This window comes from Anoplolepis gracilipes, chromosome 17 (assembly GCF_047496725.1).
Source record: "Anoplolepis gracilipes chromosome 17, ASM4749672v1, whole genome shotgun sequence".
NCBI classification, from domain to species: Eukaryota; Metazoa; Arthropoda; class Insecta; order Hymenoptera; family Formicidae; genus Anoplolepis; species Anoplolepis gracilipes.
In genome coordinates this window covers 8,897,818-8,911,816 of record NC_132986.1, presented here as the reverse complement: position 1 = coordinate 8,911,816, position 13,999 = coordinate 8,897,818, and the positions used below count along the sequence as shown (strand labels likewise).

Below are 13,999 nucleotides of genomic sequence, written 5' to 3'. Positions count from 1 at the left end.
TTTTCTACAAGAGTAATAATAATGATACATCTCAATTTTGAGGTCAATCAGTATGTGTTTCTTCGGTTTAAAATAATCGAGAATTATGTTACCATAATCGAATCTTGTCGATAAAGTAAAGAACGGTGAAATACATTAAAAAATATGAAAGTGCTCTCCAGCTGTAATGTGTTTTTTTTTGGTTTTGTTTACTTATTATATTTGATAAAATTGCAATATATTATGTATTTTTTCTTATTAAAATGGCATTTGAGTTTTATATTTTTTTTATATTTTTGGAAGAATTATTGTTGTGCTTGATAGTTTATGATAACGCATCTAATGTACCATATCTCAGCCTTACTTCAATATGTATATCTATTTATTGCAGATAAAGAGTACATTTTTCTAAAATTTACTGTACATTCGTTGTTTTATATGCTTTTCTGCTTTCTTAACAATTACATATCTCTTTCAATGTTACTTATATTATCTAATCAATAAGCTCTTTGTAAATAATGATATTATTTGTCATACTAGCTATTTCCACTACTGTCATTCGACAAAACTATTATAAATTTTTGTGTCAAACCCGCGTAGAATAAAGAACTGTGAAGTACGATATTGTGGTACTCAATAACTGTAATGAAACGTACATTTTCTCGTTTTATTTATTTTTAGTTACTTATTAAACATATTTTATATACATATTTTATGACATATACAGTGTTTGGTTTAAGTATATATACATTTATATCAGCAAAATAATGGAGTAGTTATAAAAAAATATATTCAATAATAGTTATTTTATTTAAGATCTACAAAATCTGGAACAAAATCTGTTTTCCTAAAAAATATTATTTTTATAATACATATTTCAAAATCGCATATCTCAGAAAAACCAACAGAGTCCGCAAAATTGAAAGTATGTATTATTTAGGAATGTAGTCTCTATAATATGTACATGTCAAAATGAAAATAATTCGTGAGGTATAAGTTTCTGTAAACTTTTATCAAAATAACTCTCTCTTTTCTATTTAAAGTATTTTTTCTAACTTTATTATCTTAGATAACTGAATGTATATATACTTTAACAAAACATACTGTATTTTGATACACATATATCTTACCCCAGCTCCATTTTCAAACGATCCCACAATTAATCCAGCAATATTTAAATTGTAAATCTTGGTACTTCTTTGCAATAAGAACAGTATCATCTTTTGTACGTTTGAAGAAGCTGTGTACCACTGAATATTGTATCTACGTAATGACAAATTCCTTAATTAGAAAAGAAAATTTGTTAATTACACACACACACATACGCAGGTTTTTTGAAATTAAAATAATTATAATTCTTATATTTTTATAATTCACAAAACGAGTACTCGTACGTGATTATATGATATGGATGTTTTTCTTACGCAGCGGCAAACACATCAATATTGTGATCCATAATTTGTTGCCCAATATAACAGGCTATAAATATATATATTATATAAACGGCCATCGATATTAAGGGGAACAAAAATTCCTCAAAATTACATTTTAATGACAACGCCTGAAAAATCTAACGTATGAGATTAATAACAATTTTAGTAAGAGTTGAGCATTAATTTCAAACGGAATTAGACAGAATTAGTCAATTAAAATTTAATGATATTTGTAAAACTCGAGAGTAGTTTTAATAATAAAGATAAGTAGAGAGATGTACTTAAGAAAAGAGGTAAGACTTACTCGAAAAAGATTAAGACTTCCGCCAATTACCATAATTATTACCACAAAGAAGAACATTATTTTAAATCTGCGTAGCGATGAATTTGAAAGTCTTTGAAAGAGAAAGAAAGTATTACGCGTTCTTCTTATATGTAATTATCGATTACATACTCACTTTATAGCTTCACGATGCATATTTACGGCACGAATCAATTTCTTGTAAGTCCAATTTTTGTTTCGTAAACTATCTTTTCGTAAAATATCGACTGTCATTGCTCGTTCGATACGATAACTACAAATTATGGTTTTGTCATAATTATACAATTTAAATATTTACATTTTTAAATTCATAATTTTTGTATTTTATCTTTTTACCTGGCGATTCGAAACATTCCACACGCAAACTGTTGATAGACAATTAATATCATTCCTGTCGCTATTATTGTGACTAGTCCTATGAATAGAGCCACATTTGCATGCAACAAAATCAAATAGTAGTATTTTTTCTGATCGATAAAATATTCGGTAACAATTATCTTCTTCAGCGGAAAACGTCGAGACTCGTTTATAAATAATAAGATGTCGAAAAAGTTTGGACAGAATTGATATAAAATTGGAGCGGGTAAAGGAAGTATTACACTCACTATAGAACATTTTAAAATTAATACTATAAACACTCAGTGAGAAAGTTTATTGTAAAAATTTATTAATTGCTTTTAAGCAAAACATATATGCTTAATATATACAAGATGTCCGGTAAAGATTGAATTAACTCCCGTGAGCAGGTAGTGCGCATTAAACTGAACAGAAAAGTCCTTTACTATTTTGCGATTTTCGCAATAATTATTGAGAAATTAATTAAAAAATATCGACCAATTCGTATGAGTATTAGCACGTGGCGAGAAAAGCCAGCCGGCTGTCACGCGGTTGCTAGTCGCACACATAGTAACCGTGTAACAGCGGGCTGTCTCTTTTCGATAACGCTAATATATTGACGGGAATTGGTTGATATTTTTTAATTAATTTCTCAATAATTATTGCGAAATCGCAAAATGGTAAAGAACTTTCCTGCTTAGTTTAATACACTCTACCTGCTCACGAATGTTGATTCAATCTTTACCGGACATCCTGTATAGATACTTGACATGTATATAAACATATATATTTAATAAAAGCCAGAAACACTTGTCTTACACATTAATCCAATTGTGCAACGTTTTATATCGCTGTTGTATTTTTTTATAATATTGATTTCATTTGCATCAGTTAACTCGTTATAAATGTTTTGTAATTGCTCTAAAAAGCACTTCACCTATTTACGGTTTTTATAAAACATTTTGAAGTTTGGAAAAAAGAGATATGCTTATATTATGTTTTTTTATTTCTCGGAAATGTTTATCTATGTACACATATGAGTACCATATATGCAACATACTCACGACTTCAATGTTACTATGAAACCAACTGTATTTAATAACAAAAATAGTATACAATAATACAGACGAGGAAACGTTGATAACAAGATCTGCAGTAAATTTTAAAGTTAAAAATGCTGTAATCTGTAAATATAATAATTTAATATTCAATTATCTTTATTAATTTTATTATTTTTATATTTGATTAGGAAATTACAAGTTTTACATTATAAATATCGTTATCGAAAATATATGTACATATATTCAATAACGATATTTATAATCTAGAAATTGTAATTTCCTAATCAAATATAAAAATAATAAATATATAATTTGATGACATATATATAATATAAAAAAAATATATATATATATAATTTAATAACAAATTCTTTCCATATACAAATATAATTTTATGTAACTAAGCATTAAAAATTATATCATTAATTATATTATTCATATTATATAATGTAAAGAAAATACATTCACTTATAATATGTATGTATGTAGATGACGTTGTATAATAAGAATAAGAGAGTATAGTATTATGTTCATGATATGGTTCATGGTACATCTAAACGCAAGATGAAAAATTGCAACAAATAAAGTAGTAGTAAACCTATTCACTTTGCATAGCGACTATCGTATAACGATATTATTAAAAATATAATACCTGAAATATAACGAAACTCGTCAAAATAGTGAGAAGCAGAATTATTTGAAATCGAGCGAGTTTTGATCGCTGATAAGGCCATAGACCAACTGCGAGTAGCAACATTCGATTAAAGTCGATATTCAGACACTCGATGCAGATCATCTCTCCGCGAGCTTCGAAATGTGTATGAAAATGTAAAAAAAAAGAGCTCGCTTATCCCCTGATTAGCCAATTTAGTTGCTAGAGTCATTTCGTTCCATTATCTTAAATTCTAACGCAAATTGTTTAATTTAATGCAGCAAAACATATAATATCACCGTGAGATCGAAACAATTGGAAATTTACACCTTCCCTCGCGAAAGAATATAATTATACGATCGATTTTGACGCCTGCGGAAATATCTAACACATGTTTATTTTCCATGGAATAACTTTATAAAAAATGTCTCTTGATAGCAAATGGCACATGCGCATTCGACACTTTGCATCGATATATTTTAACACGCTTTATTCTAGTGCGTGCACTCGTAAGGTACGGTCAATTTTACAGAGAAATATATGTTATCCGATTTAAAACGGCCACTTATTATTTAATCAATTTATTGGTAAATATAAAATTTGTATTGAATAGATTACCGTCTTATGCACATTTGCGCATTCTTACAAACATTTTTACATTTTTATTTATTGATTAGCTAAACTTTTGTTTAATAATAAAATAATTGAGAGAGAACGAGAAAAATATTATTTTTTTTAACAGTTTATTATTTACGTAGTCTTCAGTTTTAAATTTAGATACTATAGAGTTTAATTGTTATTAATATAAATATAGAAAGATTAATTGATAGTCTGCTCTCTTTGGTATTGAAAATAGACAATGTACATATAATTCAGTTAAATTAAAAAAAATACACTTATTAATTGCGCTTTTGTCAACCAAAAATACTTACTATGAAAACATTATTTTGCATTTTATATATTTTTTCTAAAAATATATTACTTTTTTGTACACATTTATACTATATTAAATATTGTTCGTTATCCTTAAATTTTATAGTTTCAAGTTTTATATATTAAAATATAATATTAATTTCTTTTATTAAATAAAGAATTTGTTCTTTCTACGAGAATAGAAGTGTCACAAAATAAGTGTTAAAATATAATATATATATATATAATAATACTACATCTGAATCTCGAGGACAATCGGTACATGTTTGTCCAATTATCATTTTAATCTTGTCGGGTAGAATAAAGAACGGTGAAATATGATACGGAAGTGCTCGCCAACTGTAATAAAATGTATTTTTTGTTTTGTTCACTTATTATATATTATTGAAAAAATTGCGATATTGAGTATTGTGTATACATATTTGCATATTTTGCTTACCGAAGCGGCACTTTGCATGGAAGCTATTAATATTCCACCGAGAACCAGATAAAAACTTATAGTACCTCTTTGTAGCAGAAAAAGTATCATTTTCTGTATACGTAATGGAGCCTTGTACCAATAGACATTATACCTACGTAATAATAAATTGAAAAAATTTTTTTTGCTTAAATAAAATTTGTCAACAACTCTTCTATCACATGCATGCACGTGCGTGCGCTCACATTCATATAGATAAATATATAACATGTGTATTTACATACATGTTTGTTTTTGCTGTTTCAAAAAATACTAACTTTATTAAATATTTCTAAATTTGACTACACACACATATAAATATCTGCAAAACAAACATACTCTTGAAATTGAAATTTTTCTTACACTGTAATAAACAAATTTTCATTGTGATCCGTAACTTCTTGTGCAGTATAATAGGCTAGGAACAAATATATGTAATGGGCAAATAAATTAATGAGAGATAGTATAAGTTGTCCAATGTTTCCGGTAAATGACGCAATCTGGAAATTGTGGATTACATGTTATATTTATCATCGACTTCTTATTAGTGATGAGCGATGTCGATTCGACTTTTAGAAAATCGATCTTTTTTCTTCAAAAAGTTTTTTAATTTTTCTTTTCTTCAATTTTGTACGAATTGATCCTTCTAATACGGAATCTTTAATAGGGACTTTCAATTTGTCGATATGCTTAGAGCCACAACGAAAATTGAATCTTTAAGTCCGATTTCTTCAGTACAATTGATGTAAATCTATTCTAGTTTTTCCGATTTAAGATCGAATAAAAAATCGATTTTTTATAAAAATTGCCCATCATAATTTCCTACGCACCACACCATTCTATGCATATTGTAAAATATGGCAGATTAGATTATTAAGATCTATGTTGAGTAATGTGCCGTTGTGTAGGTTACATAAATGCGAAATTCTGCATAATTTTTGAAGAAGTGTACGCATATCTTATTAGTAGTTTCTATAGATACAGTTTATGCTTATAAGAAAAAATATGCAATAAATTTCATATAATTATTAGATTTCTGTTTGTTTGTGTGGGTTTCTAAACTAGTTTAATTTTAAAAACATTGCACTGATGGTTCAGAAATTTGTAGACGAAATTTACCCGAAGAAGATTACAGCTCAGGCAAAGCACACCAGCCGCTATCAAGGAAAAGAACGATCCCACAAAATTGGATATTAAAAAATTGCTAAGTCTTTAATGATGAAAAAAATATATATTATTATATTCATTATACGTATATAAATATTTGTTATTGCATATAACGATAATACGAACTTCATAGCCTTGCAATGAATATTTACAGCACGAATTATTTCTTCACAACTCTTTTGCTCATTTGTGAAACCACCCTTTCGTGAAATACCAATTGCCTGTCCAATACGATAACTGAAAATGATTTTACTGATGTAATTATATGGTTTGTTTAATAAAAAATATTATTTAAAAATTGTGTTCACTTCTACTCTGTTTACTTACGAGGCAATACTAAACATTGCACAAATATGTTGAAGACATGTTATGAGCATAGTTCCTGTTGCTACAAATGCTAAAAAGCCTATGCAACATGCTGCGTTTCTGTGCAGTACAATTATATAGAAATATTTTTCTTTATCGATAAAATATTCAGTCAGAATATACGACGAAGAATGTAATTGAGATTTGTTTGTGAGGATACGATGAATGTATGGCCAAATATATATCAAAATAAAAATTAATTGATAGAATATGCCGAGTACTACGAATAATTTCAAAATAATTATATAAATTAATAGATACATTATTCCTTAATTTAAAAAATTTTTTTACTATTTATTTGAATATAAAAAGATATTGCAATTTAAAGCAAAAAATGGAGAAATATCTTACATAAAACTTTAATTGTAATACGTTTTGCTTTGCTTCCGTACTTTTCTATGATTGCGATTTCATTTTTATCTTCTATCTCATTACACACATCTTGAAGTTGCATCAGCACACTTTTTATCTATCATGTTAACAATATTGTAAGCTGTTTTTCTTTATACCATTTGAAAATTATTATAATTAAGCTTTTGTATTCTTTTTTGATCCGATTCAAATTAGTTTGTTTACATTATATTTTTCTTTAATCTGCATTTACATTATAATGAAAGAATAGTAAGTAAAGGAGATGTTAAAAAGAAAACAACTATATTAAAAGTAACAAATACGGAAGCCTTATATATTGCATTTAGAGGTACATTTATCAATATGCTTAATATTATAATTTACACGCTTACAATATTGGCGTTAACCAAAAATGAATTATATTTGATTGCAAAACAAATATAAAAGAACGCAGAAGCTAAAACTTTATACATAAGATCCATAGTACATTCTGCCGTTATAAATGTTGTAATCTGTAAATAATAATGCTATTTAATTAGCTATTAAATAAACTACATTATTCGCTTGTTAGTTTATAAATTCTCAATTTTTCTTTAATGTACTACCTGTAAAAGTTTAGCAAAAGATGCACATAATTAATAATTTCAAATAATTATAATATAACAATAATTATAAAAAATTATTATGCAATATAATTACATTTAAATGTGCAACAAAATTAAAATAATGTGTTGATTCTTGTACTTTAGTATAATACGCGTGATTTAACTAAATCTAAAACATTGTAAAAATGCCGATTTACCTGAAATATGATAAAAGTCAGCAGAATACCAAAAAGTAAAATTGATTGAAGTTCAACTAAAAGCGATCGCTGATAAGGCCACAAGCCAATGGTGAGCAAGAGAATTCGGTTGATGTTAAAATGTTGAGTTTCGAGACAGATCATCTCTCTGTGACTGTCGATACAAGTTTGAGGGAAAAATAATAGAAAATTCACACCTTTTCTCCCTCTTTCCGATTTATCGACCGCTTCACGCATGACGTCTTTCATAGTGAAACTTTTATAGTAATTTTTTTAATTCGATAAATAGAAAATGTGAATATGCATAGTGACTACTACTTAAAATTGGGTAGAAAATTAGGCGCAATTATATAATTATATAATTTAAGAAATTTTCCTATGTGAAAGTACATGAATAAATGATCGACTTTACAGTAAAAGCAATTTAACAAAAGTTATTTTCTCGCAGAAAAGTATTTGTGAGAGGATTTTTTTAAATAAAAGTCGCGCAGTCGCAATCGCTTTTTCTCGGTATCGCATCTGTGTCATTCTATAATACATACTGCTGAAAAACACTCGCCGAAGTTGTGCTCAGTATCACCATGTCAGTGTGTTCAAATTGATACTACCAAAGCACGTTATTCTTTACTAAAAGTTATTTTAATGTGTTTTTTGTTCAAATTTTTATATTCTTTAATATTTAATATTCTTTAATAAATTTCTTAATTTTCTAACACCATTTGTTATCTACAAAATTAAATTTAAATATTTGTTTTCATTAACTTATCTTTTTAATTTATCTATATTTAAAAATATATAGAATTTGATGTATCGTATTAGGAAAAAAATATAATCTAATTAAAAGTGAATGATTATTATTTATTGTTATTGGATTTCTATTTAATTAGCGCAATTACAATATATTAGTTCATTCATTTAATATATTTGTATAATATACCGATTTAAAATTTTCATAGTATAATATATCCTATATATTTACTATATTTATATAAAATATCAAATTATATTACACTGTATCGACTTTATATAAGACTCTGGAGAAGCTGCCTTGTCAGATAAAATCTATAATTGTTAAATTTTTCGATAAAGATTATCCTTTATCTACTTAGTTGATTGCGCTTAAGTGCAGATGACGAAATATATTGCTTAGTCGTTTTTTTATGCTATATTTTATGTATTAATCAAGGTAAGTTAAAAAAAGTTATGATTCAAATGTTATTTTATAGTTTCTTTTTTTTTAATTTACTCTAAAATACTAGATTATTGCTACATAATATTTGTCTTCAAGTGTGAATCGATTTATTTGAGATTATTATTCTTATTGAATCATGTAATTTATTGTTACAAGCGTATGCTTGTGTTTTATATATTTTTAAAAATTTTTACTTTTATTATTTTATGTAAAATGTCTTTATTTTCATCAGAGAAAGATGTCAATTCTAACATCTTACTCTGACGTGCAGAGATACTAATTTCAAGATTTTTCTTTCTGCTAAATCTAATTGCAACAAATATAAAAAGGTAATTTTACAACTTAATATAATTAAGATAATTCGGAAGAAAACACTGTATCTAAATTTAAAAGCCAATATTTTTGTAATTATTAATTATGAGTAAAAGAAAATAAAACAAATCAAAAGCATTTTAGCTTTTGTCTTTTGTGAATTTTATTTTGTATTCATTATCATTGTCTTTCTCTGTAATTATTTTAATTTGTAAATGTGTTACATAAAAATATTTCTTAAACTAGAGTAACAAATATGTGTTTATTTATGATTTATAATTTCTTACGCACAATAATTGATGAGGAAAGTACATACATTATAGTTATTTAAAAAAATATAGACGGTCGTTAACAGTTATATATCTTTCCGAGAATATGAAACGCGTTTGACAATACAAAAAGAATTGACATACTTAGCTCTTTCTTTTGAGCAAGCAATTGAGTTATGCTATTGAGTCATTTTATCATCTTAAATTTTAATGCAAATTGCTTAATTTCATGTAAATGCAGTGTAATATGTAATATACAGTCACTGTGAGATTGAAAAACTCTCGGAAATTTACATTTTCCTTCGCAAAGAGTGTATAATTACGTGAATCGATTTCGACGTCGACGGAAATATAACATATGTTTTTTTTTTCCATTGAAACAAATTTCATAGAAGAATTTTTCTTGATAGCAAATGTGTGTTTGACACTTTGCGGTGATGTATTTTACATTAATGTCTTTTACATGTATATAGATTCTCATTAACACTTTTAAAGTTAACCTTCGCCTCATCGACGCAACGGAGTTTGTAAAATCAATTTTTATTCACGTTTGAAAGCCCATCAGAGACCCATACAAGTCAAAATTTAAATCTTTAAAAGTGATACTATAGTTCCCTAGATATCAATCTATTGATATAATCTTAAGAGCTATTATGTAAGTCATCTTGTATATACATATATGTATGTATATATTATTAGTTGATATAATTACAGACTGTTCTTTTTTGAACTTGAAATAACTAGGCAATACATAAAATAAAAATAAGAAATATTGAAAATAAAATATATTTAATAATTGCGCTGTTATCAACAAAAAATACTATTATAAAATACTAATTATAAAAATATTATCAACTTGCTTATATAATTTTTTTAAATCACATTTTTTATACATTTATACTTCATTCAATGTTATTATCGTAAATTTTATAATTCCAACCTTTATATACATTCAAATATAACAATAATTTTTCTTATTAGAGACTTACTTTTTCCATGAGGACAATAATAACGCTATGAATCTTAAGGACTAACGATACGTGCTCGTCCAATCGATTTAAAATAATTGAGAATTTTTTTACATTTATTTACTAAAATTACTTTATATTAATTTATATTATTTATTTATATTTTTAATCTTGTCGAGTAGAATAAAGCACAGTGAAATATGATATGGAAGTGCTCGCTAACTATAATGAAAAGTGTCATTTTTTGTCTTATCTCTTTCATTTATATGTTATTGAAAAAATTGCAACACATTATGTATTTGGATATATTTCTTACCGAAGCGGCACTTTGCATGGATGCTACAAATATTCCACCGAGAATCAAATAAAAGCTTGTAGTACCCTTTTGCAACAGAAAGAGTATCATTTTCTGTATACGTATTGGAGCCATGTACCAACGGACATTATATCTACGAAATAATGAATTGAAAAAATTTTAATTAGATTAAATTTGTAAATATTGGATAAGTTCCTATTCTATTTCAATTGATGCCATTATTTTTATTTTTTATAAGAATAAATCTATATTATGTTTAAATAACAGGTGAGAATATGCCACCTTTCAAATGGTCTATAATATACAGATTTTACAAACAACGTCGACAATGTTGCAACATCAATAACGATATTAATTGAAATAGGGCTTGAATGTTTACACTCATTCAATAACGTTTATCATACGCATACACGCTCGTACATACATATATACGAACAATATATACATTCATATACATGCTTGTTTTTTTTAAGCATATTATCTTTATCTATTATCAAAAATATCTAATTTTGACTTATAAATATCTGCAAAACAAATATACTGCCATATGTAAAGTTGAGATTTTTCTTACATTGTAGCAAACACATATTCATTGTGATCCGAAACTTCTTGTGCAGTATAATTGGATAGAAACAAATATATATACAGGGTACTTAAAGTAAGTAAAGGTAGTACAAGTTGTCCAATGTTACCTGTAAATGATGCAATCTGAAAATTATTAGATATATGTTATAATATACACATGTATATGTATATATTGTATATACATATATTGTACATATATTGGCTTCTCACGCACCACATTGTTCTATACACATTGTGAAATATGTCAGTACAGATTAACATTAATGCTGGATAATGTATCACGTTATTTACTACGTAGTTTACATAATTGCGAGATTTTACATAATTTTCTAAGAAATGTCACATATCTTAAAAGATTTGCATAGATAAAGTTTATACTTATAAAAGAACACACGTAAGCATATTATTATTTTATTTTATAGCATACTATTAATTTCCTAGATTTTTTATTAATACATTGCTAGAAACCTATTTTGTTATTTCTTTGTGTCTATGCGGGTTTCTTGACTAATTTTACAAAGTGGCGCACTGCTCGTTTAGGAATTTGTAGACGAACTTTATTACCCGAAGAAGATTACAGCTCAGGCAAACCATGCCAGCCGCTATCAAGAAAAAGAACGATCCTTCAAAATTGGATATTAAAAAATTGCTAAACCTTTAAATACGAGAAAGTATATATTTATTATATCTATTATAAATAATCTTATTACTAAATATAACAATAATACGAACATCATAGCTTTGCAATGAATGTTTACAGCACGAATTATCTCCTTACAACTCTTTTGTTCGTTTTTGAAACCACCCTTTTGTAAAACATCAATTGCCTGCTCGATACGGTAACTAAATAATTTTGTAGCTGTAATTATATTTGTCTAAGGTTTGTCTAAGAATATTATATAAATTGTACCGATCAATCCATCAACTACTGCTCTATTTACTTACCCGGCAATGCTAAACAATGCACAAATATGTTGCAGATATGTTAAAAGTATAGTTCCTGTTGCTATTATTGTTAATAGGCCTATGCAACTTGCTGCATGTCTATGCACCATAATTAAATAGGAATATTTCTCTTCATCAATAAAATATTCAGTCAGAATATATGGCGAAAAATGTAATCGAGATTTGTTTGTAAAGATACGATGAATGTACGGCCAAATATACAGCAAAATAAAAATAAATTGATATAACATGCCGAATACTACGAATTATTTCAAAATAATTATATAAATTAATAGATATATTATTTCTTAATTTTAAAATTTCTTTACAATTACAACTTATTTGAAATAAAAATATAAAAAAATATTGTAAATTAAAGCAAAAAATAAAGAAACGATATCTTACATAAAAGTATAATTGTAATACGTTTTGCTTTGTTTCCATATTTTTCTATGATAGCAAGTTCATATTTATCTTCTATCTCATTACACACATCTTGAAGTTGCTTCAACGAACTCCTTATCTATTATGTTAACAATATTGTATACCGCGTTTTTCTTTGCGACAATCGAAAATTATTATAATTAAGCCTCCGTATTCTTTCTTCATTTGATTTAAACTAATTTGCTTACGTTATATTTTTCTTTAATCTGCACTTACATTATAATAAAAGAATAGAAAATAAACGACATATTAAGAAAAAACTTACTACATTAAAAGTTGAAACCAATACGGAAGCTCTATATATTGCATTTAGAGATACAATTATCAATATGTTTGGTAGTTTTACACACTTACAATATTGGCGTTAATCAAAAACGAATTATATTTGATTGCAAAACAAATGTAAAAGAATGCAGAAGATAAAACTTTATAGATATGATCCATAGTACATTCCGACGTTATGAATGTTGTTAACTGTAAATAATAATGCTATTTAAAAAGCTATTAAAAAAGCTACACTATTCGATTATCAATTAATAAATTCTCAATTTTTCATTAATGTACTAGATACAATAATTTAGCAAAAGATGTACATAATTAATAATTTTATATAATTATAAAATAACAATAATTATGCAATATATTGTAATTATATTTAAATATGCAGCAAAATTAAAATAATGCGTTGATTCTTACGTTATGATACACAATTTTGCTAAAACACTGTGAAAACGCCGACGTACCTGAAATATGATAAAAGTCAGCAGAGTACCAAAAAGTAAAATTAAATGAAGTTCAACTAGAAGCGATCGCTGATAAGGCCACAAGCCAATGATGAGCAAGAGAATTCGATTGATGTTAAAATGTTGAGTTTCGAGACAGATCATCTCTCCGTGACTGTCGACACAAGTTTGAGGGAAAAGTAGTAAAAAATTCACACTTTCCCCCTTCCTTCGATTCATTGACAGCTGCGCATGCTTGACGACTTCTTCCTCATAGTATTAATTTTATAGTAATGCATAGTGATTACTTAAAATTGGTAGAAAATTATACAATTACGTAATGGTGTAATTTGAAAAATTTTCTTATGTGAAAATTCATATAAACGA

The 13,999-nt window shown here is 26.5% G+C and overlaps 3 protein-coding genes across 6 annotated transcripts; all 3 read right to left on the bottom strand.

Moving 5' to 3' along the window:
• Nucleotides 1-188: 188 nt before the first annotated feature.
• LOC140675253 (uncharacterized) lies at nt 189-3,932 on the bottom strand. 3 transcript variants are annotated; one of them, XR_012048352.1, is made up of 9 exons: nt 3,784-3,932; nt 3,135-3,254; nt 2,890-3,007; nt 2,071-2,338; nt 1,871-1,987; nt 1,717-1,807; nt 1,404-1,458; nt 1,110-1,242; nt 189-619 (listed from the first exon to the last, which is right to left on the bottom strand). XR_012048352.1 is itself a non-coding variant. In XM_072909530.1 (9 exons), exons 1-9 carry the CDS (start codon nt 3,925-3,927, stop codon nt 566-568), a joined length of 1,191 nt encoding a protein of 396 aa, XP_072765631.1. In that variant the 5' UTR covers nt 3,928-3,932; the 3' UTR covers nt 189-565. The 3 variants fall into 3 exon arrangements, 2 of the variants coding, with proteins under 2 accessions (XP_072765631.1, XP_072765632.1); XM_072909530.1 differs by having other exon boundaries at nt 1,404-1,549; XM_072909531.1 differs by lacking the exon at nt 189-619 and having other exon boundaries at nt 1,145-1,242; nt 1,374-1,549.
• Nucleotides 3,933-4,834: 902 nt separating this feature from the next.
• LOC140675250 (uncharacterized) lies at nt 4,835-8,151 on the bottom strand. The gene is made up of 9 exons (XM_072909521.1): nt 7,860-8,151; nt 7,450-7,569; nt 7,058-7,175; nt 6,668-6,926; nt 6,467-6,577; nt 6,293-6,383; nt 5,537-5,673; nt 5,156-5,288; nt 4,835-5,055 (listed from the first exon to the last, which is right to left on the bottom strand). Exons 1-9 carry the CDS (start codon nt 8,106-8,108, stop codon nt 4,999-5,001), a joined length of 1,275 nt encoding a protein of 424 aa, XP_072765622.1. The 5' UTR covers nt 8,109-8,151; the 3' UTR covers nt 4,835-4,998.
• A 2,614-nt stretch (nt 8,152-10,765) lies between these two features.
• On the bottom strand, nt 10,766-13,788 carry LOC140675254 (uncharacterized). Of its 2 annotated transcripts, XM_072909533.1 has the most exons (9): nt 13,634-13,788; nt 13,245-13,364; nt 12,852-12,969; nt 12,447-12,705; nt 12,234-12,344; nt 12,066-12,156; nt 11,488-11,624; nt 10,917-11,049; nt 10,766-10,822 (listed from the first exon to the last, which is right to left on the bottom strand). In XM_072909533.1, the coding sequence occupies exons 1-9, from the start codon at nt 13,775-13,777 to the stop codon at nt 10,766-10,768; spliced, it is 1,170 nt and encodes a 389-aa protein (XP_072765634.1). In that variant the 5' UTR covers nt 13,778-13,788. The 2 variants fall into 2 exon arrangements, with proteins under 2 accessions (XP_072765634.1, XP_072765635.1); XM_072909534.1 differs by lacking the exons at nt 13,245-13,364; nt 13,634-13,788 and having other exon boundaries at nt 12,447-12,576; nt 12,852-12,880.
• Between the last annotated feature and the right edge of the window lie 211 nt (nt 13,789-13,999).

Excerpts from the sequence above, each read along its gene's own strand:
- LOC140675254 (XM_072909533.1), bottom strand. The coding sequence starts at position 13,777 with ATGATCTGTCTCGAAACTCAACATTTTAACATCAATCGAATTCTCTTG. Across the intron at positions 12,970-13,244 it reads TTTTGATTAACGCCAATATT|ATAAGGAGTTCGTTGAAGCA; the intron begins GTAAGTGTGTAA and ends TTAACATAATAG. Across the intron at positions 12,345-12,446 it reads GCATTGTTTAGCATTGCCGG|TTACCGTATCGAGCAGGCAA; the intron begins GTAAGTAAATAG and ends AAAATTATTTAG.
- LOC140675250 (XM_072909521.1), bottom strand. The coding sequence starts at position 8,108 with ATGAAAGACGTCATGCGTGAAGCGGTCGATAAATCGGAAAGAGGGAGA. Across the intron at positions 7,570-7,859 it reads TGACTTTTATCATATTTCAG|ATTACAACATTTATAACGGC; the intron begins GTAAATCGGCAT and ends TATTATTTACAG. Across the intron at positions 5,674-6,292 it reads TGAGCTGTAATCTTCTTCGG|ATTGCGTCATTTACCGGAAA; the intron begins GTAAATTTCGTC and ends CACAATTTCCAG.
- LOC140675253 (XM_072909530.1), bottom strand. The coding sequence starts at position 3,927 with ATGATCTGCATCGAGTGTCTGAATATCGACTTTAATCGAATGTTGCTA. Across the intron at positions 1,988-2,070 it reads GGAATGTTTCGAATCGCCAG|TTATCGTATCGAACGAGCAA; the intron begins GTAAAAAGATAA and ends CATAATTTGTAG. Across the intron at positions 1,808-1,870 it reads ATGCATCGTGAAGCTATAAA|ACTTTCAAATTCATCGCTAC; the intron begins GTGAGTATGTAA and ends TCTCTTTCAAAG.